A 26,967-nucleotide genomic window follows, 5' to 3' on the forward strand; every position below is an offset into this window, starting at 1 on the left:
AATTTTTTCATCCGATTTTTATGGATTTGGCTCATTTTCAATGTTTAGATGCCTGTATGAAGATTGTAATAATATGACATGACACATGTACAAACATTGTAATCTTTTTGCTATAGAACAACATCTGTTCATCTGTTGGTTTAGATTGCCATATTTACACAATGAGGGCAACTATTGTTGTCAGAAGATATCACATACAGCCACTGGAGCTGGCAGTCTGGCTAACAGGAAAAATATCTGCTTAACACATCAGCCTTGCAAATATGTTAACTAATTATAAGCTCAGAGCTAGCATCAAATTGTAAAATATATCACTGCGAAACAGACAGTGACCTATAAATAGCATCCTCATGTGTCTAAGGTATGCTCAAATCCTCCCTGGAATTCTCAGTATCCTCTCATTCTGAATTCAGTGCAAATTTTCTAATTACCTCTGTATACACAGCATTTTATTTTAGTTCAGCTAAGGACAAGGACCTTATGTCAGATGTCTATCCCCTGTGAATATGTGTAATCTGTTGCAATCAATCCAGCTATTTTTATTTCCTACTCTTCAATCTAGTAAAATTAATCTACTTACTGAATATTATCTGCATAGGTGTTGTGTTTTTTTTAAATGTGTCTATTCAAGATACTCATGCTGTGCAAACCCTGTCTATGGAGAAGTTAATCAGTGTTGTAGTCTTTAGGTGTTTTAAAAGATTTTCTTAGAAGTAGACAATCTATTCAGTTTTGCTACTGACAAGTAAAAAGACATTATATTAAAACATGCTACTTTGCTTCAAGACAAGTAAAGACATGCAGGTGGCGTAGTCACTGCATGCAAACTGGGAGTTATCCCATCCTTCCCTTCTGTGAAGTACAACTTACGGTTCTTTGAGACTCTTGGAAATCTATATTCAAAAGACTGAGAATTCCAGCCAACTCATTTTAAATCAGGTATTACTCAATGGAACAGATAGGGAGTAATTTTTTAATTGTTACAAATAAATAGTTTCACACATCACCTTAACAGGAATTTCCATCTTCACTCAGACAAACCTTCTGGTCTGCAAATTCAAGACAGCACGCACCTTTAACACACCTCTGTACTTTCTTCCATGTTGTCCTTCAAAAATAGATGACCACCCTTTCTAGCTTCTCAGATAGAAGTTAATTCCTCAATTTTCTTGGAAGCACCTAAGCAAACCCATTCTGATGTATTATAGTAAACTACACAGTAACATCTGCTGAGTGCTCTGAAGTGAAGCCACCTATTACTGATGGCATGTTTAGCCTAATTCATCGAGGCTGTTAAAAATTCTGAGTTCAGGCTTAAGAACTGCGTCCCATATGTATCCAAGAGCCAACAAGAATGGTGTGTGTTACCCACAGAGATACGCAGAGCCATCATGCTATTACTTCTACCTAAGTATGAAATCACAGAATCATAGAATCATATTTAGTTTAGAAGAGTTTGGGTTGGAAGGGACTTTCAAAGGTCACCTAGTCCAACCCCACTGCCATGATCTTCAACCAGATCAGGTTGCTCAGAGCCCCATCCAGCCTGGCCTTGAATGTCTCCAGGGATGGCGCATCCACCACCTCTCTGGGCAACCTGGGCCAGGGTTTCACTATCCTCCTTGTAAAAAATTTCTTCCTCATGTCTGGCCTGAATCTCCCCTCCTTTAGTTTTAAATCGTTAACCCTTGTTCTGTTGCAACAGGCCCTGAATGAATGAAGTGAAAAGAACAGATTTCCCAAAGTGTTCACAAGCCAAGGAACTTACTGAACATCAAGCTGTTCAGGAACAGCTCCCACCTTACATCTATGTATAAAATTGATTAATTGCATTATCTACAGAGTTAGAATTCACAAAAAGCTGATGTGAATTGCTTTACACAAGGAATACTTGTGAACATTCTGAAGAAAAGAGATGACCTTTCCTGAAGCTTTCCTATAGGAAGCAGCTAACTACTCTATTAAAGTGTACCTAACTACCAGATAAAACCGGCAACTTCACTGGTAACTACATTAAACCAGATAACTATGCTATTCAAAGCTCTACCAGCACTGACCATGCATTCTCTTCTGAGTAGAATAATACGATTCAGATCCCCAGTGCTTCATTCCTGATATATAAATAAACATAATCTGCAAAGGACTGAGAGATAAGTACTTTGGAAATGGTAAGAGATGCAGCTCTTTATTCCTTCTTTTACCCCCAAACACTATCAGTACCACTGAGGCCAAAAGAACTTATCTGGAGAGTTGAAATGTCTTCCACAACACTTCCAGGAAATTTCTTGTATAACTTATTTTCAAGACAGGATTTCAAGCTGTGGGTAGCCTCAGCCTACGCGACATGTTTCCAATTCATGTCTCAATCTCAGCTATTGCTTTTTATATCAATTATATCATAGCCTAAGCAAAAATTGACTTAATTAATGGCTGGAAGACAAGCAGTTAGTAAAATTACAGGGCGCTGTAAGAAGGTACCACTTCCGATTCCTTAATAAAGTAATGAATACCTGATAGAGTAACTAATCCTGGAAACCATTTCCAAAAACATGAAAGATAAGAAGGTGATTGGTAGTAATCAATGAGGCTTTACAAATAGAAAATCATGCTTAACCAATGTGATGGCCTTCTAGAATGACCTGATTAGCCTGATGGATGAGGGAGAAGCACTAGATATTGTTTACCTTGACTTTAGTAAAGCTTTTGACATTATTTCCTATAACATCCCCATAGACTAGCTGACAAAGTAGGGGTTAGATAAATGAACAGTGAGGTAGACTAAAAGCTGTCTGAATGCCTGGGCCCAGGGAGGGTGTGATCAGTGGCACAAAGCCTAGTAGGAAGGCAAGCCACCAGTGGTGTGTCTCAGAGGTCAATACTGGGACCAATACTGTTTAACTTCATGAATGGTCTGATACAAAACTGAGTGGTTGCTAACTCAGGTCATGCTGCCATTCAGATGGACAGGCTGGAGAAATGGTCTGACAGGAACCTCATGAAGTTCAACAAAGGGAGTTGTGAAGTGCTGTACCTGGGGAGGAACAACCCCAGGCACCAGTATATGCTGAGGAACATACAGATTGAAAGCAGCTTGGCAGAAAAGGACCTGGGGTCCTGGTGAACAACAAGCTGATCATGAGTTGGCAATGCACCCTTGCAGCAAAGAAGGTCAACAGCTTCCTGGGGTGCATGAGAGTGCTGCCAGCAAGCCAAAGAAGGTGATCCTTTCCCTCAGCACTGGTAAGGCCACAGCTGGAGTGCTGTGTCCAGTTCTGGGCTCCCCAGTGCAGAGAGGTATGGACTTATGGGGAGTGAAGTCCACTACAGGATCACTAATGTGATTAAGGGCTTGGAGCATCTCCTGTATGAGGACAGGCTGGGAGAGCTGTCACAGTTCAGCCCGGAGAAGAGAATGCTTGGGGGATTTTATCAACGTGTATAAATGCCTGGTGGGAGGGGTGAAGAAGAAGCAGCCAGATTCTTCTCAGTAGTGCCCACCAAGAGGATAAGAGGTAATAGGTACAAATTAAAACCTGTGAAATTCCATCTGAACACAAGAAAACTGTTTTTGCTGTGTGAATGGTTAAACATTGGAGCAGTCTGCCCAGAGAGGCTGTGGAGTCCCCATCTCTGAAGATATGAAAACTCAATTGGACACAGTCCTGGGGAACCTGCTCTCACTGATCCTGCTTGAGCAGGAGGGGTTGGACTAGTTATCCCAGGAGGTCCTTACCAACCTGAAAGAGTCTGTGATATGGTTATTCTGTAAGACTCTATCATGACACCATAATTTGCTGCAAAAAACTTGTCTTTTAACCTAAGTACCGGTGGAAAGATCTTTATTTGACATAATTGGCAGAACTCTATTAACAGCACTGGCTTACTGATGCATAGGTAGGTTTTGACGCATCCTAACTTCTGAGATTCCTGATTTCTGAAAAGCTTGCACTTTTGTTTTTATCAGTGCACAAATGTTTAAAAGTGGTAAATTTCCTGTGACTTTAATGTGGTCTGTTATTGTTTACTGCCACTAGTTTTTCACTCCTTCATTACTCCAGCTGGGAAAAGACCAAACAGGAAAGTGAAGTGAGGCTGGAAATATGTTTGTAGTAGTATTAGTATTAGTAGTTTTGGTTGCATGTCATATTTTAAGCAAGGGTTAGCCTTTTGATAAATAATTGGAAAATTATAGTTTGTGTTGGCAGAACTCCGCATTCGCAGTATACAGCAATATTGAAAGCAGCCGGGAGGTAAACTCCCATGAATCTTCTGTATCAGTAAGTCCAACCATCAACTAAAACATAAAAATAATTTTCCAAAAGGGAAAAGAAAGCAACACACTGTCTCACACTTTTAATTACATCAGCACATTCACCTGACAGAAAATGGCATAAAGAACTTTCTGTTAAATTGAGAGGCCTCAGATAATGCACCAATTATTTGATTAATAGGGGACTAGTATCTTTATATGCCTTTGTCTTGTTAAGTTAGAGGTCATGATAGAAAGAAAATTGAAAATTCAAGGTCCCCTGCCAAAAGTCAGTCAGTATACTGGCATATTCCAAGTATTTTACTGGCATAAAGTATTGTGGGAGAAAGTAACTTTTGTGCTGTGGAAAAATAGAGTAGTTCTACTCAAGGACACAAATCCTACCTGTGAGACCTCCAAAGTGACTGCAAAAATACTTGTTCTTAGATTCACAGGTGGGGTTAGAGCCCACAGACAACAGATCTTTTTCTGAATCAGTTTTCATGCTAAGCAAAATTTTCCTTTATTTTTTATGCTTCCTTTTGCAGTCATTAGAAGCAAAATGGGCTAAATGTTAGTCAGATGTTGAAACAAGCCTTGTAAAAAGATGGTTTAACCATAGTGATCTGCCTAGAAAAAATGATCTACTGGTAAGTGGGTTGAAATAGTTTAAAAGATTTTACCTATGATTGTGGTCCCAGATATAAAACACTAACTATACAATCCAGAGTCTAATTTCAACATGTATTGTTTTAAAGTTGAGCAAAAATTAATTGATTTGAGGTCCTGTAATTGTGCCTCTGGTTAGATAAGCTCAAAACCATGTAATCTTCTTCAGTCACTCTTATGAAACATGTGGTAGGCTAGGACCATAAGGGTTGTAAAACTTGCTATACAGTCAGCTTCCTGGTCAAATATGAAGCAAGAATAACTGGTCTGCTTACAGAAGGCAAACAAAATAGTGAAATACATGACTTTCAAACACAACATTCTCATGTGATATTCAGTATATACGAAAGTGATTTCCATTTGAGCCTGATTTAGGAAAAATTATATTGGTATGACCCATTTTGCAGGTGTATTCACCCAGGTGTGACTCGGTACTTTATGCAAACAGAAGTCACCCACTGCTCTTTCTGGATTACAGGCCACCAGGTTGCTCACTTGGGTTACAGTCAGAACCCCCACAAGGAGTTAGTCTGAATGGCTGGTCGTAGTTCACAGTGCTCAAAGATCCTCAAAGTAACATGTGGAAAAGAATTCTGCAGCCTGGGTAAGATGGACCTAGTATTTAAGTATCTAGATAAGAAGGAAATTTCTGGCCTTGCTAAAGCTATTGAGAATTGCTTTCCAAAAATATTTTTGCTAGGATCTGGTGCCTCTTCCCTCTTTCCATGCAGCTTTTGCCACACTCCACCTTCCACCCCCAAGGTTTGTGAATGTTTGTTGATCCAGATTCTCTGTTTGGCTCAGACCTTTATGTCCAGTCAGAGGCAGTTCAGATCCTGCTACCACAAGGAATTTGAAGACACAACCATAAACAACACGAAGCCTCACCTCCTCTAATCTCTGCTGGGAACTATTCTTCTGAACAAGCAATTCTAGTTCGCTGTTGATGACCGTGTCTTTTCTCTATCTGCATAGTAGCAGGTATGAACTTAGATACCCTCTCCTATTTAGTAGATCAAGCAGAGCTCTCATCGGTTGGAAAACCAACTGCATCTTTCCCCATTCCCTAGTGAAACAGTAAATATCCTGTATGCCCATTCCTTACTAGAACAGGCCACCCAGAGAAGTGGTTGAGTCTCCATGGCTGGAGATAATGAAAAGCTTACTGGATTTTGCCCTGAACAACCTACTGTAGTTGACCTCTCTTTGAATGGGAGGGCTGGACTAGATGATCTTCAGAGAACAATTCCAATATAAACTATCCTGTGAATATATTGGTTATATATCTATGCCTATCACCCTTCATTTAACTGTCTCACCACTATCACGAATCACAGGCCCAGCCAGAACAGAGTTTTTATGTAGTCATTTTGCAAGGCTTTTACTGGCTCTCAGAAAGACCTTAATTCAGGAAATGATCTTTACACACTTCATCTGTATTGAATTGAAACACAAACAAGCCAATACTTTAGAAGAGGACACACAATAATTTTCTGTAAAAGCAGTTTATTTACTCATCTGTTTACAAACCTATGAGTATCATTATAAGATGAATCATGTTGGTGTACTTTGCTTTAAGACCTTGTTTCCAAAAGCAGCAGATGGCACAGGCTGACAACAGCTTCTGAAGACATTCATCTCCCTGCGTATATACAGTTGTGCGTATATACAGAGGCCTTCCAAAAGCTCAGAACAAAAAGGGTAAGACTTTTCCTCACTGAAAAATTGTAATGGACATTTTCAAGTATCGTCTGTTTTCTTCCCTGGCAAAGTAGGAAACAAGGGAAGGGAAAAGAAGATCATAATAAAGAGACTCCAGCAAGCGTTAGAAACATTAGCAATTTGTCAGCCTAAATATTCCCCGTATTAAATGTTCCTGTATGCTATATTTACTACAGTGTATCAGGTTCCATTTTATAGAATTACCAAGGCTGTCTTAGGACCCTGCACCATGTCTGGAAGTTGAACATGGGAACCTCTAAATGTAGATAGCAGTAATAATAGGCTTAGATTTGATTTCTTTTTGGAGCTGTGACTAGTTTACCTGTATGTGCTTTGCATCTACTTGTTTCTGGTTGTGCAGCTGTCACATGCTGTGGGTCCTTCATCTTCTCTCACAGAACAGTTTAGTAAATCACCATGGAAGCTAGCACTTACAGGTCTTCATTTCCACAAGAGGAGAACCCAACATTTGTACTGGTCAAAATACTCTGTTCTGTTTAAATGGGTCTACTGGGCAGAGCTAGAAGATGCAGCTGACCATAGCTAACCAAATCTCCTGGTGCTGAGTATGTCCCAAAGTCTGTAACAGTCCCACTTTTATTCAGTTAATATATCTGCTTGATATTTTTACATATATTCTGTTATATCTTGGGCCTTATATTAGAAATATAATTATTTTATGTTCCGGGGTTTGTTGCGGGTTTGTTTCTGAGTTGGTTTGGTTGGTTTCATTTTTAATTCAACTGATCTGGTAGTGAATGCTCAAAAAACCTGCAAACCTACCAGCTTAACATCACAAAACATGGTTTTTGTTTGCACAAAATTATTTCATTCCTCAATTTCCTGTCCTGCTTTCTAAAAGAAGGTGGAAGATAAGCTGTTCTAAGGACCTGAATGCTGTTTTGTTGATGTAAGAGAGAAAAAAACCCAACATAATTTCCTTTGACACAAATTCAGCCTAAAGGCAGGAGCAAATATGAAGGTAATAGCAGTGATATGTCCTTACTTGGTTTATTTCCACACCTCAGTCTTTTATAGCTGATCTGAACCAAGTTTTATTTTTTCTTCCCCCCCCCCCCCTTAAAATAACATCCTATCCTACAAAATGCTACATATTTCATTCTTCTATGAGATGCAATGTAGTGTTGGGATCCTGAAAAAAAATGTTATTAGCAATAACAAGTTGCCTAGCTATTTATAAGATCTGACTAAATGGCACCTGTTGTGTTTTACAGCTTTTCATATTAGCCCCTTTGTCAGCAGTAAATGAGTTTTCTTACTTGCAGTTGTTCATGTAGGTTGCCTATTCTTCCTTGGCTGAAGCAATCAACAGCTGTGATTACTTCAAGTGAAGAAAATTAAGCTGATAAGTACTGACAGATACAGGAAACAAAACTTCTTTCATGAATTAGTGAAAAAAAACCAGTCTGTTTTTGTTGTTATTTAGTGATTGTGCTCAGCAACTAGAGGTTTTGAAGCTGGGCAGTCACTGGTGCCTGCAGTGGTGAGTACTTGGAGTAAATGTCTTGGCTTCATTCCCTGCATGAAAACCAGCAGTACCCTGGAGATATTCTTGCAGCAACGACAGGGCCTTTTGCCACTGACTCCAGTGTGAGGGCATTGGTATAAGGGACCTTCAGCCCTTAGCCTGCTGCAAAATGCAGCACAGGTGCAGGTGGCTCGGCATACAGAACAAGGTTATTGCCCCTTCCAGCCTTTTTGTCAACAAAATTGGGCTGGTTGTGTAGAGGAGTAGCTGGCAAGGACCCAAATGAGAATGCCACATCATACCACTCAGATTACCACAACAAGGGAGACTGAAAAGAAGCTGTTCTTCTGAATGGTGCCACTGAAGCCTACTGTCTTCATCACAAAAGGAGTTGTATAGTTACAGACCTATACAGGGCATACCCCACCTCATACTCTGTCTTTAAGTATAGATGTAAGCAGGCACTCAGGAAAAGAAGAAGGGAACAGAGCAACCCTATATGATACTTCTCTCCTGCATTCTCTCAAGTTGTGATTCCTTCCAGTTCAAAGGGTTTCCTGAACCAAGCATGTTATATTTGTTTAGCAACCTTCAACTGATGTCTCTTTCAGGTATTTCCCCAGCCTTCCCTTGAATACAGATACATTTTTTTGCATCTGCTAGATTCGTTAAGGATTTCCACATGTTTACTACCTATTGCAGCAACCACCCCAGCTTGTTTGCTTTGAATTTGACTAGCTCTGCTCAATAGCTCTAGGCTTTCTCTTAGTTCCAACACCCAGTACCACCATGCCACTATGGTGTCATTTTGGAGCAGTGAGCTGGACAGGCACTGTCATTCTTTTCACGGTGTACCTAATAGGATCATAGAATAGTTTTGGTTGGAAAAGACCTTTAAGGTCATCATGTCCAACTGTTAACCTAACACTGTCAAGTCCACCATTAAACCATGTCCCTGAGAACCTCATTTGTGCATCTTTTAAACGCTTCCAGGGATGGTGACTCAACCACTTCCCTGGGCAGCCTGTTCCAGTGCTTGACAACCCTTTCTGTGAAGCAGAGGTGCTATTATCTAATAAAGAAGAGCAAGGCTCATGAATCTAGAGTGTTCTTCCTAATCTGTGTCTTGGTAGAGTCTCTGCATCTGTCTGTCTCAGTTTCTCTGTTTCCCACCTGTTAAATCATTAGACTTTTTTTTTTTTTTTTAATTTTTTTGCTTTTGCTTTGAAACATACTGATGAAGAGCACTCTACAGTATAAGTGAAAACCTGTGTGTTCTGGTTCTAGGGTGAAATTCTTGAACATAACCTATAAAGAGACAAACAGGCTAACCCCAGAAGAGCAGCAGGGTTGGTGAGTAGGGTAGTCTCTTGGGACTACGGGAGACATAGGCTCAAGTCTTTTCTCAAAGAAAAGCTTTTCTACCATGGAACTGTCCTAACCACTAGGCAATAGGGAATTCTCAGAAGAGCCTCTCTTGTCTCTTCTGCTTCCCCTTTTCTCTCTGAAAACACCCAGTAGCAGGAAAGTTCCTGCACTATCAGAAAGTATCAGGAGCCCAGAAAAGTATTTATCACCCCATAAACATATTCTCTGATTAGTGATGAGATTTTTACATTAAAAGAACCAACCACTTGCTTTTGCTTTCTGCCCTGATTGATGATACAGTGTGTTGTTTCTGTTGTGGTTGGTGCACTAGGTACCAAGAGAGTCACCACTGCCCCTACCTGCACCAGAGAAAGCCATAGGTGAGTAAAATTACACACCTAGGAGTTAAAAATCTCAAACCTTTACTAAGTTTGTAACAGCACAGCATTAGAAATATTTTTTGCACTTGCAGTCTATTATGAAAGTCATGGTAGCAAACCCTCAACAAGTACCAGTGCTTCCATACTTAACCACAGGGAGAAGAAGCCTGAGCACACAGAAAAAATTGAGGTTTTGTTCACTGGGTTATATCCATATCTGGCTGCCAAGCAAGCCAAAATCATGAACTCAAAAACGTATTAATCAACGGTGCAACTGAGGTGCCTCTTTTCACCAAGGCTATGTTGACATCTGAGAGCTGTGGCTTACAAGCCTAAAATTCAGCTCCTGCACATGTAGCTTCCAGCACCAACTCATATTTGCAGATGTAGGGCCAAGAACACAAGTCTGTCCCAGTCCAGCAGTCTGCAGGTCACTAAGCTACAGTCTCAAGCTCGTTTTTATACGGTAAGCTTTTATTCCTGTGAATCCCGCATTCTTTGCATTGCAGCACAGCCTGAACAAGGGACGTACAGAGCATCCTCCACTAAACTATCCCACTGTAGGGTGTTTGTATTTTTTCATCTTAAAACAAAAAGTTCCTCTTCTCATCTTCTGCATAACAGCGTAGTGCTTTCATCCAGAAAGCGGATGACTAAGGTTTAAACCCTATTTAGTCTGGATTCCAGACTTCTATGTGAAAACACAGACATCTGACTTTCAGGGTGCCTGGACTTCTTCTGAGCAGGAAGCTCTCCCAAAGCCTTTGGGGAGCTGCACAATAAAGGGATAATTACCCCAGTAAATACTCCCCTTCTGTTCTGCCTGTAGTACTACCAGCGGTGGTAGAGAATTTTCCTTTTACATATCATAGGATCAATATTTTCACTAAATATTTTAAACAGTTTCATAGAACATACGTTTTCTCAAAAGAAATAACCTGAATATTCCATAGATCAAAGACCAGTCTTGATTCATTGTCTATGTTATATTTTTTGCTGGAGTCTCTAAAGTACTGTGGTTGTAATGAAAATACATTGCCAGTCCCTTTCCATTACATCAATGTCTGCAGTGTATCCCACTAACATCTGAAATAATGAAACATAACCACAAAGCAGTGTATCACCACTTTTAAACTGTCATATTCAAAAAAAAAAAACCCATCAGGCACTTTTTTTTAAGCATTATGTTAAACTTTCTGTTTAGTAACACATTGTTAAACATTATACTAGATTAACATGTCTCAGTAAATCAAAGATTACCCTAGGTCTTGGCTTGTAGTGTCACAGGGAATTCATATGTCTGTGTGTGAAATACTTAATTCTCTGCTCTACCTGCTGCCGTTATCTACATCTGGTGGCTTCATTCCTGCTGACATGAATGGAGTTTCATCTGATTTAGGGTAGTAGGTTTTATTTTTCTGATGGACTATGAGAAAAAATAAGAGTCGACACAGGTAATTTTAAACAGATTTAAAAGTTATATATTTAAACAAAGAATCAAGAACTACAAGAGCTTAAATACTGTAAAAAATTACCACTCTAGCCAAAACAAGAGACAAAAATTAGTAGTGAAGAAGTAAGAAACATCAGCCTTTCTCCAGGAGCAGCTAACATCTCCCTGCGTGTCATTTGAGCCAAATACGCACAGCCACTCTGGAAAGAGAAACAAAAATCTATGTAGTCCTTAGTTCTGCCAGCCTACCTCATGCCAGTTCTTCAGTGCCTCCAGAGAAATGTTTTTCCTTCCACATTAAAGAGCAAACCTTAATAAGAACTCTCACAATCAAGCCTGAAATGAGCTGCAAGAACTGTAGGAACTGAAGCCCAGTAGAAAATACAATAGGTTGGAAAAGGTAGGTGTCACTGGCAGCTTCAAGAACCAGCAATAAAGTGGCCAGGGTTTCCATTTAAAAGCCACCACCTGGGAGTTTAGCAGAAGCCCTGGCTCTGATAGCATAGCCTTCTGTTTTATTATGCAATCCTTTCATAAAATATGCTAAAAACTAACTGAAATTTGGGGAAAGATTATCAGGTGAAGAAATAGCAAGTATCCCTGTGTACATGGGCATATATATAATGCAGAAGTTTCAGGAGTGGGACCAGCTACACAGTTCCATTACAGTAATAATCTGTTTTGTCAAAATATTGAACTCTCATCTGGAAAACCACTCATAACTAGCTTAGGTTTGCACTCAGTCTGGTGCTTAGAACAATCTGTGCTTAAATGGTTTGGCTGAGCAAATTGGTTCTTAGTTTCAGTTTCAGGATTGTTCTAACACAATCAGGAGTGGAGACATAGACACATGAAGTCACTTTTATACCAATTTGCTGTTAGTTGAGTATGCTCCTGGTTTGTCTGGTCTGACCTTGAGGCTCACTCTAATGAGAATTCTGTAGGCCTGGAAATTATATTTAAGCCTGGTTTTCAAAAGGTGATGTTGCACAGGAAATCCAGGGAAATACTTCATCAGAGCTTCATGGTTTCTATTACTAATTAGTAGTTATAGACAAGGGGAGATTAAAGGGGAACAGCCTTCTTGACTGAAGGACTGATTGCTTTCTTCAAGATGTTATATATGGCTCTTCCATCCTCATCCTGGTCTAGACTCAAACAGTAGATCCACTAAGCCACTTCTTGTAGTGAATCATGACTAACATGTCTTGGGATTAACTCACTGCTATTTCTCTTTGTCTGAAAGTAAGATCTGCTCTTTTAAAAGTTGTAGGAACTAAGAAATGGATTTAGGCTTTGTTTTTTTTGTGTGTGTTTTTTTTGTTGTTTTTTATTTTTTTTAAAGCCAAATATAATTCAAGTGGTTCATTTTTTTTCATTGTTGTTGCTCTTGTTATATGGATGAAATGTTTTCAGTATTTCATATTCTTATCAATAAGAGGTATTTATTTTCTTTAAAATAGTCTTCTTTAAGACTATAGCAACTCTGCCATTATCTTCAGCAGTCATTAAAGAGGCCTAAAAGGCAGATAATTTGCACCAATATAATGTAATATAATGTAGTGTAATGTAATGTAAGACAATAACATTAAGATTAAAACTATAAAAATAACATTTTGTTTCCACAAATTGCTGATAGTCAGAAACGCAAATTACAAGCCACCACCAGCACATTCCATACCAAGCCTAAGATCAGGATCAAGGTTGCCTTTACTAGAGAGAGGTGATGTCACAGCTGAGGAAGGATTTTGTATGCAGACCACTTTCTACCACTTGCAGAAATCTGGAATTATGATCAAGACTGTAAAACGTTGGGGTTTTTTTACCTGTAATAACTTACAAGAAAGAACCATAAGATTAGACTCACCTTGTGTATTTTGTGAACATTTATTTTGTGAACACTTTAAAAACTAGAGCAAAAAAGCAGTTTGTATGCTTAGTGTTTGTATAAAAGTAACTAACAGAATGAATAACACCCTACATCCCTGAAGTGATATCTTGTGTCTATGACTATGAGTCTGTCTAGAAACTGAGCACAGCTTCTCTCTTTATACATACACACAGAATCACACACACAGAATTGGCTAGGTTGGAAAAGACCTCAGAGATCATCAAGTCCAACCCTTGGTCCAACTTCAGCCCATTTACTAGATCATGGCACTAAGAGCCATGTCCAATCTCAGTTTAAAAACCTCCAGGGACGGTGAGTCCACCACCTCCCTAGGCAGGCCATTCCAATGCCTGATCACTCTTTCCGTAAAGAACTTCTTCCTAATATCCAGCCTAAACTTCCCCTGGCAGAGTTTAAGCCCATGTCCCCTTGTCCTATTGCTAACTGCCTGGGAGAAGAGACCAGTTCCCACCTGACTATAACTTCCCTTCAGGTAGTTATAGAGAGTGATGAGGTCACCTCTAAGCCTCCTCTTCTCCAGGCTGAACAACCCCAGCTCCCTCAGCCTCTCACCATAGGTCATGTGCTCAAGTCCCTTCACCAGTCTTGTTGCTCTTCTCTGGACCCACTCCAGCACCTCAATATCTTTCCTGAACTGAGGGGCCCAGAACTGAACACAATACTCCAGGTGTGGCCTCACCAATGCAGAGTACAGGGGAAGGATCACTTCCCTTGTCCTGCTGACCACACTATTTTTGATACAGGCCAGGATACCATTGGCCTTCTTGGCCACCTGGGCACACTGTTGGCTCATGTTGAGCTTCCTGTCAATCAGTACCCCCAGGTCCCTTTCTGCCTGGCTGCTCTCCAGCCACTCTGTGCCCAGCCTGGAGCGCTGCAGGGGGTTGTTGTGGCCAAAGTGCAGGACCCGGCACTTGGCCTTGTTGAACTTCATCCCATTGGAATCAGCCCATTTTTCCAGTCTATCCAGATCTCTTTGCAGAGCCCTCCTGCCTTCCAGCAGGTCGACACTGCCCCCCAACTTGGTGTCATCAGCAAATTTGCTGATGGTGGTCTCAATCCCCTCATCTAAATCATCAATAAAGATGTTAAACAGGACTGGACCCAACACTGACCCCTGGGGGACACCACTAGTGACTGGCCGCCAGCTAGATGCAGCCCCATTTACCAGCACTCTCTGGGCCCGGCCCTCCAGCCAGTTCTTAACCCAGCAGAGAGTGCACTTGTCCAAGCCATGGGCTATCAGCTTTTGAAGGAGTATATTATGGGAGACAGTGTCAAAGGCTTTGCTGAAGTCTAGATAGATCACATCTACAGCTTTCCCCTCATCCACTAGGTGGGTCACCTGATCATAAAAGGAAATCAGGTTGGTCAGACAGGACCTGCCCCTCCTAAACCCATGCTGGCTGGGTCTGATCCCTGGTCCATCCTGGAGGTGCTGTGTGATTGCAAACACAACAAGAAAGCTATTGGAAGCCTTCTAGAACTCTTTTTTTTTTAAGTGAATTTTGAGTACAGGGGCTACAGTAGTCTGGCAGAGGAATGAAAAAGGGGTCTGAAGAGTGAGCTAGCACTAAAAAAATGCCTAGTTTTTAGTTCAACTCCTTCTTGAAGATGTCCATTATTGTGAACTCTGCAGAGGAATGATTTATATAATGATAGGACTCTTATTTACTTCATTAAAGTAAAAATCTTGCTCCTCTTCCTTTAGTACATAAAAATAACTACAGGTAGTTGGCAGAGTGATATCGTAGAGTTCTTATCATTCTCAACCAGTATAAAAGGCTATTTATTTATAAACATAGTACTGATAATTAGAGGGGTTTTTAAGCCTTAAGTCCAAAGAACTTTCCCGCTTACATTTGAACTGAAGGCATAATGAAGTAAGAAATTTGCAAGAGTGACTCTAGGTTTCCCTTAAGGTTAGGATATGGAAATGGAAGAATAAAACAGCTATCCTGAGTCATCAGTCACTGGTATTTTAAAAAATCTGCCAATAGATGCATATACTTTCTGCCTTTCCTGTCCCTACTCCTTGCCTGGGTTTCTCCACAGCGCCACAAGTTTGACAGTAGGAGAGGAAGAGACAAACAGTCTGTATTCAAATACTTTTCCTGTCTTGAAACCAGGCATCTGAATGTTAAAGAAGAAAACAGTGATGGATGCACAAGAATACATGAGGACGAACATGACTGTGGCTGGGGGGAGAAACAGAGCTAAGAGGGTGACATCTTTTTGCAATGTGTCACGATTTCTTATTCAAATGTGTAATGATCAAAACAACACCTGATAAAAAATAAAACTTCATGATTTATATAATGATCCATTTCAGCCAGTTTGAAACCAAGAAGCAAAACCTTTTAAAAAGTGGTTGATGATTGCAATTGTTTGGTTTTTGTAGAGATATTAGAACTCAATTGTCTTTGCAGAAGGCAGATGCTTATTTCTTAGAAGTCCAGACCTTACCAAACAGTTTGTTCTGTGATTAAATTCCTACAATATCAAGTCACAGGATTGCATGAGGGTGTGAAAGTTCATTTTTTCCTGTTAACCGAGGTAAAAAAAAACTATGCAAGCATGCCTCATGAAGTATTGATCCAGTTCCCTTGCACCCAAAGTGAAGATCAGAACTTATTTCCTTTTCTATGCACCCAGCTATCGATGTTTAGAACAGTGCAGATGTGTATCTTTTTGATTCCTTGGTTAGATATTTGGCTTTTAGTAGCAACTGCTTGTAATTAAGGAGCATTTCCATTTCAGTGAATTCATGTTTCTTCTAAATGAATATAATCTTCTGCCTGATAAAACTAAAATCCAGGAACAAAGTCCATTGAGTAGATTATGGAAATAATGATAATCATTCCAACTAGATGAGCATTTGTGGTTTCTATTTTGTCACAGTTAGCAAAAAATTACCTCTTTGATTTCCTTGTTAATGTAATTATGACCACTCCAAACGGTGTGTCTTAGGTGTATCAAGGAAGATTTACTTTCTCCAAGCACTTACAGGACTTCTAAGATCTTCAATTTCTCAAAATGTTGATTATGCATTTTTTATGAATTAGAACAGTTTCTCTCTACTTTTGTAGATTACTCATTGCAGTAATATAATGTTAAACTTCATCTTGCAGTCAGCCAAATCAAAAGAAAATAAACACCGGACCTTATTTTGCAGTGCATGGTGTGAACGCTTGACCCTGTAAACAGCCGTAAAAGTGACAAATCACTTGAGCCCTTTATAGATATTGCACCATTTTTCTTCTGTGTTGTAAAGTGATATATTAAGTTTTTGACAAGTTCATTGCTAACTCTCCTTATTCATTGCAGCTGGAATTTTCAATAAGTCCTAAATTACACACACAATTTTGAAATTCTCTTGCCAAATGTACTTTACAATAAATTCCCAAATATGATTGAAAGACCTGAATGCCCACTTGATTTTAACTGAACAATTACATTTTATGTATAAACCAATGCTGGGAGGCCTTAGAGATTAGATTATTCTTAACACACACTCTGGACTAAACTCTGTCTTTCTCCAAAGGGCATTTTAAAACAGTACAAAGTATATTTTCTTTCTCCTGACTTATCTATCTTCTAATGTCAAACACAGTGATGAAAAAACATAAGATAAATTCTTGTTGCCATGATGTAAACATGTTCTGATAAAGGTGCCCCTACTTCATTGCTAGTCTTGTCCTTTATCTTATTTATCGTATGGCTGGAAAAGGCCTTCAAACTCATCTCATCCTTCCTGTGCTCAAAACAAGGATCAGGTGTATCTAGGCCAGTACTGACAAATGTTTATTTAACTTTTTCTTCAACCTCCAATTGCAAACCCAAACCAAGATGTTCCAGCACTTCCTTCTTCTTGCCTTTAAAATGTTTTTTCTCAATGTCTACTCTAAAACCACCTTGTGACAGAAGCTTTTTTATGCCCACAACAGTGATAAGAATGGATAATATCCTTTCAGCTTCACTTATCTGAGATTATCACGTCCCCCTTAATCCTCTCCCTAGTTTGTTCAATCTTTTCTCAGAGTTAGTAAAGTATTAGATATTTGCTTTCCTCTAGATTAGATCTCTTTAGGGTTTACTTCTTTCCTGAAGTGTGGAGCCCCAAACTGGAGACATTTTTCCAACAACTCAGCAATCCTGAGTAAGACAGAAAAATTAATTTATGTATTTTCAAAGAGTTCCAGTTATGCATCTGAAAATTATATTCACCTTTTTTAGAACAGTTTAGCACGTATAAAGCTAGCAGGAAATGTTTCCTTGTGCAGGTCCAACAACATACCTAGATCCCCTCAACCTTAAAGCAGCGAGGGACAGTGATGTGGGAGGACACAAAAAACTGCAATGGTATTGGTTTTCCATCCTACTTCTAAGACAAATAGCATGGAAATGCCTCGCAGCAAACTGTAGCTATGATAACACTTGGCCTTTGAAGTATAAAGAGAGTGTGAGACGGACTGCTAAATGTAGAGCAAGGAACCATGTAAAATAAGTTGCACACCACTCCTGAGATGTGCTATATCTCTCTAGCTACAGATGGAAAACTGTGCGTTCTATGAAGTTCAGTTGCTGCTGCACAAATTCAGATGAGCTTGGTCTTCCTCTGGGAGAAAAAGAGTTCCCCATTCTTCAAGTCAGGTTAAGCAAGCTACAAATATAGAGCAGGTGGAGTGAACAGTTAAATCTTACAGAGTTGCTGGTTTTCTGGCTCCCAGATGAAGATATAATTATCCACAGCATTATTTCTGTGATTAAAATTAAGTGGAGAAATTCTTTTATATATGTTTACTATAAAGCTCAGAATTTGTAGGACTGAGCATCTAATTGCTCTTTAAAAAAATAATTACGTTCTACACACAGTTTTAAAAGCTACTTGGGTTGTTTGCACTTCTATTCATACTGTGAAGGACTAAAAGCAAAAAAGTGAGTAAGCAAACCAGAAATGTGTTTTATGCTACCTAAATGTCAAGAATCTAAAGTTAGTACCTCTATTTTCTGTCTCCTGGGGAGTTCCTAGAGAATGATTTCATGTTTTTCTTAAAAAGCAAGGAAAGCACTACTTACCATGGTAAGAATCTAATTTTTCGGGAATATAGTTTACTATCTCAATATTTTATTAATATATCCTAGATACAATGTTCAGAAATTTCAAATTTTTGAAAATGACACTGTTGAAAGAGAGACAATAGTGGCAACTACATCACTAAAAGTTCTTTAAACATCATCAGCAAAAAAATAATCTAAAGGTTCCTCCCATTAATTTGAATTCTTTATCTTGCATTCATGCATTTTTCCTTGGTATAATTAAAATGTGTTTCTGCAGAGGATGGTGAAGGCAATATCCACTTTCTTAGTCAATCGGGTGGAAAAATAACTGCAGTACAGGTAGGCCATTCATGCAGAAAATATCTATATAACAGACTATTGTGTAGCAATTTAGACATAAACCAACACATCCTTCTAATCCCTACAGACCCAGTACTTGCATATCTCTTCCTTTGATGCCTGTTGAGCCTGTTGTATTTCAGGGACAGATTAGAATGGCATAATGGTCTGCCTACCTGCCACAATTCAGACTTGCTTCTTTTTCACATTATTCAATCCAGCTGTGGAGTTAACTACACTGAAGCAACTCAACATATGCTTGCTGACGGTTGTTTATTAAAGAAGTAGAAAGGAGGGTACAATCAAGTCACCAACAGATTTGAAGTATCATGTTGCTGCAGATATTTCTGTGGTATTCTACCTATTGGTCCTATATACCTGCTGCGTGCTGACATCATCAAAAAATTAGCATTGCAGATAGCCAAAATAATATATTTACTTCTTCTTCACAACTATGCTTGCTTTCAGAATTATGCCTATATATTTTTCTTTTTCCCCAGGTAATGCATTTGTGGTGAGCCTGGCTTTGGCTGATCTGGTGGTGGCCTTGTATCCATACCCACTGGTGCTCTTAGCTATTTTCCACAATGGATGGACGTTGGGTGAAATGCACTGTAAAGCGAGTGGCTTTGTGATGGGACTCAGTGTAATAGGCTCTATTTTCAACATCACTGCAATTGCAATAAACCGATATTGCTATATATGTCACAGTTTTGCCTATGAGAAAGTGTACAGCTGTTGGAACACAATGCTGTATGTCTCCTTAATCTGGGTATTAACAGTAATTGCAATTGTGCCAAATTTTTTTGTCGGCTCTTTAAAGTATGATCCACGAGTCTATTCCTGTACATTTGTTCAGACTGCAAGCTCCTACTATACGATAGCTGTTGTGGTAATTCACTTCATCGTCCCTATCACCATTGTGAGCTTCTGCTACCTTCGAATTTGGGTTTTAGTGCTTCAAGTCAGAAGACGAGTCAAGTCAGAAACAAAGCCAAGACTGAAGCCAAGTGACTTCAGAAACTTTCTTACTATGTTTGTGGTTTTTGTGATTTTTGCCTTTTGCTGGGCACCTCTAAACTTCATTGGACTGGCTGTAGCCATCGATCCTATGGAAATGGCACCAAAAGTTCCTGAATGGTTATTCATCATAAGCTACTTCATGGCTTATTTCAACAGCTGCCTTAATGCAATAATATATGGACTTCTTAACCAGAATTTTCGGAATGAATACAAACGAATTTTAATGTCACTGTGGACGCCAAGGCTTTTCTTCCAGGACACATCCAAAGGAGGGACTGATGGTCAGAAGAGCAAGCCTTCTCCTGCTTTAAACAACAATGACCAAATGAAAACTGATACCTTGTAGATGTGTGATAATCAATGCAGGAGTCTGTCCTGGAGAACTCCAAGAATGCAGTTGTGATGTTCTGGTCATTCTTGCTTACTTTGTGGGGCTTTCCATTTGGATGAAACTTTGTGACTGGAATATCATCTCCTTGACAAAGCTCGTGGCTTTCAATTCATGATTTGTGCAAGGTAGCAATTGAAAACGCATTTCAGAAGTAAAGCAGCAGGTGAGTGCAACTGTTTTAGTTCTGAGAGTTGAACTCTGCTCCCGGACATATAAATGAGGCATTTTTTTTTTACTTCAGTGATAGTTTTGTGTTCTTCTTACAAAGTCAGGACTCACTTTTTAGAAGATGTAGTGATGGTACTTGTCTGTGGGCACAGCAACTCATCAAGGCTGCAGGGTGAGTTTTTCCTCCTTCCTGTATCTGAACAAAGAGGGTGAAGCAGATAGTGTTTTCCACACATAAGCCAAACCACATTTCTGTGCACGTACTGGTGGCAGTAGTAGTATCTTTAAATCAAACTGGTAAATTGGAGAGAAGAATGTTTGTATAAAAGCAAATATTAACATATGAGCCTTTCCTCACAGGTTTTTAATACTTAAATACACTGAGATTAGGAATACAGGGTATTTAGTCTGTTCATCTTCTGCAGCTGATTTTGTGGTAGATATCATAACATAAATGGTTGATTTCTTACACATTTACTTTATGCAATATTCTTCCTTTAAAGAGGACTGAATTTTAATTGCACTCCATTTATTCACCTAAACATTTACTAGCAGTGTCATTTCATGTACTTTAGCACACCTTATACCTTTACAACAGACTGGAAATTATGGCATACGACCTGTGACAACTGGCCGCCAGGTAGGATATCCTGCATCATCTCAAATGACACTAGATCAAAGAAGAAACCCTTTTGATGGTAATGGTATCTGAGATACTTGCCTCACTTACCTACATCCAATTTTTAACAAAATCCACTGTTGGTGTCTAACTTTAATTGACCTGCAAGGTTCCCTGTAGTGGAGATATGCTTCCTTCCATCTGTTATAAATACACATCCAAGGATGAGATTAAATGCTTTGTGAAGATGCTGATCTCCTCTCATTGACTTTAGAATGAGCTTTCGTTACTAATTCAAACCTCTCACTTTGGATAGCTAGACAGGAATTAATCTTGCCTAATTTGGGATGTCTCCAGTGTAGGTGTTTGCACATAGTTTATTTTCTAAATTCCTGCTGTAGTCCATGGAGTAACAGGAAATTATTAATTTTATCTTGAAACAGGCATCCTTATCGGTCAGGGGAAGTGACTGACAGAACTCACTGACTGTATCTTCATTAACTGTAACAGAGATTGGGCAGCTCATGTAGACACATTTCAGGCAAAGACAGGTGATCTCAATCCCATAACTAGTGTATCTGCATATCATATTTACACAGTTCATAAAATAAAAGGATGTTTTTCCATTTTCTTTTCAAACTCAGCCCAAACCCAAACTGGATTTATTCTGCTTCAGGTAACACATTGTAGCAGTGACTGTACAGATCAGATTACAATTTGGGTTATGCTCCACAGCTTCATAGTTATTTGCACAGTGTGGTTTGCATTATCTCTAAACCAGATTAGGGATCTATGTGCAAAGACACAGTCAGCAAAGTTATTTTGTCATTAGACCTGAAACGCACATTATTCTTAGTAGCACTGTTCAGGTATTGAAACAGGAAAAGAGGAATTCAGGTTGCTGTTACATTCCAGTTTGGGTTTCCTGATCTGGCTATTATGAAAAATATTTTTGTACTAATGTTAATTTGTACAGCCAAATACTGCTCCTGAAGCCATAAAGACATATTAAACATCACCCTTTTGTTGCTATACTTACAGATAACCATCAAAGAACCAGTATTTTAAATGTTTAATTTACTTGCCAAAAATCTATGTAAACTACAACAAAGTAACAAATGTGATGATTCTTGTAGCTTCCTGTATGTTCCTCTAATAATTTCTGATGATCTCTGAAGTTCGGTACCCTGACACTCAGAGAGAGTAGTCTGATGAAAGCTGAAAACCTTGTGAATGGGGGTAGGAAAGAGATGGGACAAATTTAGCCTAGTGGTAGACAGTAAAAACATTGTAGCTAAAAGTAGCAACTACTATTAATGTAGTCTCTACTTGGAACATAATTTTGTAAGTCTGACACAGTTTTGATATATATTGTCTTTCCTCATGACTTCCATACCAAGAGACAACACAGAGCTAATATATGCAATGTGAAAACTTCCCTCAGAATAAATAAGGTATTTAAAGAGTCTGGGAAACTTTTGGAAAAGGACATCAGGTTTGCTTCATTGATAATCCTGCTTTTTCTGACTTCTATGAGCAGTCAAAACTGTGACTTGGAAGACAAAATTTATTACCTGACTTGTAGATGAACTAGTATTAGAAGTAAATTGATCGACTGTGATTTATCACTTGCTGACATGGGTCAGAATAGACTACAGAATTTGGATCAAATTCCCATTAGTGTTTTAGTTCCATAAAACAAATCTAAACATTGTTACCACTTGCTTGGGCATAAAAGTGAGCAGCTATCATTCTGCATACTCATGGGAAGAAGATCTGAAATTTTTATGAAGCCATTTTACAAATTACCTCTGCACATTAAAAACTAAAGCTCACTTAAAAGAATACTTGTGCTAGTACCTCCTCAACTATACTAAATGAAGCTCACATGAGTAATAGAATAGAAACATAGAATCATACAATTGTTTGGGTTGAAAGGGACCTTAAAGATCATCTAGTTCCAACCCCCTGCCATGGGCAGGGACATCTTTCTCTAGACCAGGTTGCTCAAAGTCTCATCCAACCTGGCCTTGAACACTTCCAGGGATGGGGCATCCACAGCTTCTCTAGGCAGCCTCACCACCCTCACAGTAAATAATTTCTTCCTCATATCTACTCTAAATCTACACTCTTTCAGTTCAAAAGTGTTAACCCTCATCCTATCACTACATTCCCTGATAAAGAATCCCTCCTCATCTTCCTTAGATCCCCTTTAGGTACTGAAAGGCCGCAATAAGGTCTCCCTGGAGCCTTCTCTTCTCTAGGTTAAACAGTCCTAACTATCTCAGCCTGTCATAGGAGAGATGCTCCAGTGCCCTCATCATCTCCGTGGATGGACCAACAGGTCCATGTCCTTCTTGTGGATCCCAGAGCCAAACACAGTACTTGAACATAGTCATGCATTTTCAAAGAAAGAAGTGTTCCAAAAGTTGATCCTTCCTCAAAAAATATGGAAAATTTTTGGAACGGTGCTAAATTGTTCAGTGTGGATTATACCACTACAACATTTGTTCAATGGAATCCTGTTCTGTATGGTGTCTGCAAAGCCAGTGGAGCTACTTAGTGTGCCAGGTACTGTTGTTTCTTGAGTCCTGATGTTACTTCTTGAGTCCTGATGTACAGTCCCTGTCTGTCAAAGTAAGTTTTGTACCACATATTATTATAAAGCATTGCATTTGAGTTGACCTGGAAATCAATCAAATTCATAAAATTTATGTTAATTTGCATGACTAAATGCAGCTCTTGCCTGGTGAAACCTCTTTATGTTGCAATTTTTTTTCCATATAGTAATGTATCCATCTGCCTATATCAAAAGCCTTAAATTAATTTTCTCCCTCTTTTATTGCAATTCAAAATCCATTTTCCTTGAATTTACATTTGAAGAAAAAAAATCTAAGTGCAATTTGAATTGTAACTAACCATCAATATAAGTGATACGATTATAACATGATTTGAAAGTATACTCAGGAAGAACATACCAGCCTTGCATCTTTTAGGAAATTATTAATACTATTTCCATTATATAAATGTATTTATACCAGTGTATCAGACATAGACACTTTAAGAAAAAGGAGAAAGAAAGTCAGGTAGAACCTGTGTTCTGCACAAGGTAACTAGTGAAGGCAAAACCAGGGCCTCAGGGATGAAGTCTGTTTCCAGAACATTTGCAGTATTTTCAAGTATTTCATGTTATCTTGATTAAAAAAAAAAAAAAAGTGTTTTCTACTTATTAAAAGAAATGAATATATTCTAGAATTGTTCTTACAATAGAACTGAGTAGGAAAAATGCTTACCCTTATGTAGATGGGTGAAGACCACTTGTAAATTCTTTCAGTAAAATGAAGGTGTGGTAAAGTCTAAATGAGACTGAAGTGATGCATTAGCCTTATCCTGTCTCTCCATGCAAGTAAAAATTTCACTCTCAAGGAAGAATTAGAGCTAAGGGTTCAATCCTATTACTGTTGACTTCAGTGAGATCAGGTTTTCATACCAAATTATTGACAAAATAGAATAATTCTCATTCTCAGGGGCAGAAATACATTTCTGTCTCTCCACTTCTTCCTTTAAGGACACATTTAGATAAAACTGATTATTTTTATTTCCCAATTGTATTTTTAAAGAACAGCACAAGTCTGGGAATTTCACAATGAACAAATATCTATGGAAGATTGTATATATTTCTTAATGTGTATATAACACGGTTTTGGTCATCTGAACAATTTCTTGCATTTAAAGACATTTACAGATTCAATAGAAAATGTGGAAGATAATTTCTTTTCAGTCATACGTTGATACGTTGCTATTTTAACTGAATCTTGCATACATGGTCTGTAATAAGAAATCAATATTTTGCCTCGAGTTATAATGAGCATGCAAAGAGACCACTATGGATGTCAGCTGTAGAACACATAGTTGATTTCTGTTCATCCTCTTGTTAGTAAAACCTCAAGCTGTAGTAACAAAAATATTACTAAACCCATGTTTTAAATCTATATTTTTATATGTATTTTGTGGTATAAATTTACTCTGGGGTAAGAACCGCATTAAATGACTTGTCAAAAAAATGGATACTCTGAATTTAATGACTGGAGCTAGAGGTTGAAACCACAAAGAATATGACCCACTATGTTGCCCACTGGACCTGGGATTGTCACATTCATCAATTGTAGAAATTCTTATGTTCAGTCCTGAAGTCTTTAGTCCTTGGGGACAGCTGGGAATGTCCTATGGAATATCGTTGATGTCCACTCACAGAACAAGTTAATCTCATGTCATTGTGCATGGAAAGCTCCAAATCGATCAATGACTACAGAAAGAAGCCTTGAAATTGCTGTATAAAGAATCATTCTTTGGGAGAATAAAGAAGAGCTGGCTACAGTAACAGCATTTTAAAAATCATATTTTATGTCTGAAATGCATATCAAATAATTTTACTCTTCTGTAAACTTACTGAGGTTCCTTTCTGCCTACAGTCATGTGATAAAATCAACTAAATGCATGCCAACAGAAATAATAGGCAGTGACAAGTGAGGTCTGTTGATGTCAGCTGTGTTGTTTTAATTGCAAGCTAATGAACAGCGGGGTTTTGTCCTTAGAAAAACAAAAAACAAAACAACAACAACAACAAAACACAAACAAACAAAAAAAAAACCCAACAATTTTTAAAAAGCCTGTGAAAGCAAGCCATGTGACCATAATTTTAAATTTCTTCACAAAGAAATCTTGTGGCAGATCACGTGTTTGCATGTGTTTAGTGTAAATGTAACCATTTCATCCTGGACAAAAACACACAAAAAAACACAAAACAAACCCCTACCAAACTAACAAGCTTTGCAAAATTAACAACAACAAAAAGAAATCTTGTTCCAAGGTGAAATATACTTTACTGCAGAAATGTGCATTTTGCGATTCCCAACTTTCAGCAGTCCCCATAAGATATTCCTCTCCACAGAGCTGCTCTCTGGCATCTCGTTGGGCCCCACACTCCTTACCCTTCCTTTGAACATCAATGCAGTTATAGAGACCTTCCTTGTTGCCCTTCTCCTTGCTGCCTCCTGGACGATGTACCATGTGAAGGAGATTATTGCATGGATTCGAGTCTTTGTGCTGCAAAGTCTGAAGAAACCTTTCCCTTTCCATTCCATTTGCAGCAGCCTGACCTTGCAACTGGAGAAGTGGATGCTATTTAATGTGACTTCCTATAGTGAGAAAGGTCAGCTGGCACAGGATATTCTCGATGATCCGAAGTCAATGCATAGCTCAGTAGAAGAGAGAATGTATTGACAAGTCATCTAATATCCCTTGACAATGACACTTTGATCGAATGCTGGAGCCTGTTGAGAAGTAAATCTTTCTGTGAAGGAATCAATCAATCAAAAAGAAAGATCAGGCTTTAGGGTTTTTTTCCTTTTATGTTTCAATACCAATCTAGGGACTTCTCAAATACAATATACTTTTGACATTGAAAGTGTTATTATCATATCCTGCACTTTTCATTATTCTCAAGCAGAACTTGACCAGAAGTCCATTTCATTAGCCTGGTTCAAGCAGTTGTATGCCCTTTCATGTTAAAGAATCCTTGTCAAAAGTTGCTCTTAGCCAGAGTAACTGCTGCATACCTTTTTTCTACTTTCTTTATCATTTACTTTGTTTAAAAAGGACCCATAAATATTTATGAAAGTATATGCAATATATATGTAATCTTAAAAATACAAGATAGATTTTCCTTTTTGCAATGTATTCACCAGTCCCACATGCCTGAGTTACATATGATAATTCCTAAAGCCAAGAACTAGTGATCCCAATGCTTTTCAAATACTAAACCCTAATTCAGTCTTTAATCAACTGCAGCTTTTTTGTCATTCTTTAATTACTATATCATTGGGAATCAATACAAATTTTGTGTTCATAAGCTTAGATTCCTGCAAGGGTTAATTAGTCTTAGTCCAACACTTCACACAATTGCACAGCAAGAAATAGGAATTTGAAAAAGCATGATATCATTAAACATAGTGAATCAAAAGACTTTTTTCCCTTTGCTCTGAAGTGGGATGAATTTTAAATTAGGTGTCACTGCAATATCATGAGCGCCTGTTCTGCTGCTAAATTTCAAGCAGACATTTAG

The 26,967-nt window shown here is 38.6% G+C and overlaps 1 protein-coding gene across 1 annotated transcript in view; it reads left to right on the forward strand.

Annotated features, from left to right (window-relative positions):
• MTNR1B (melatonin receptor 1B) overlaps positions 1-26,654 on the forward strand; it is a 38,362-nt gene extending 11,708 nt beyond the window's left edge. The window contains exon 2 of the mRNA XM_065851199.2: positions 19,143-26,654. Coding sequence (XP_065707271.1) covers positions 19,143-20,011 — 869 coding nt within the window. The 3' untranslated portion in view covers positions 20,012-26,654. The remainder of the gene's footprint in view (positions 1-19,142) is intronic.
• The last annotated feature ends 313 nt before the right edge of the window (positions 26,655-26,967 follow it).

Source organism: Patagioenas fasciata, chromosome 1 (assembly GCF_037038585.1).
Source record: "Patagioenas fasciata isolate bPatFas1 chromosome 1, bPatFas1.hap1, whole genome shotgun sequence".
Taxonomy (NCBI): Eukaryota; Metazoa; Chordata; class Aves; order Columbiformes; family Columbidae; genus Patagioenas; species Patagioenas fasciata.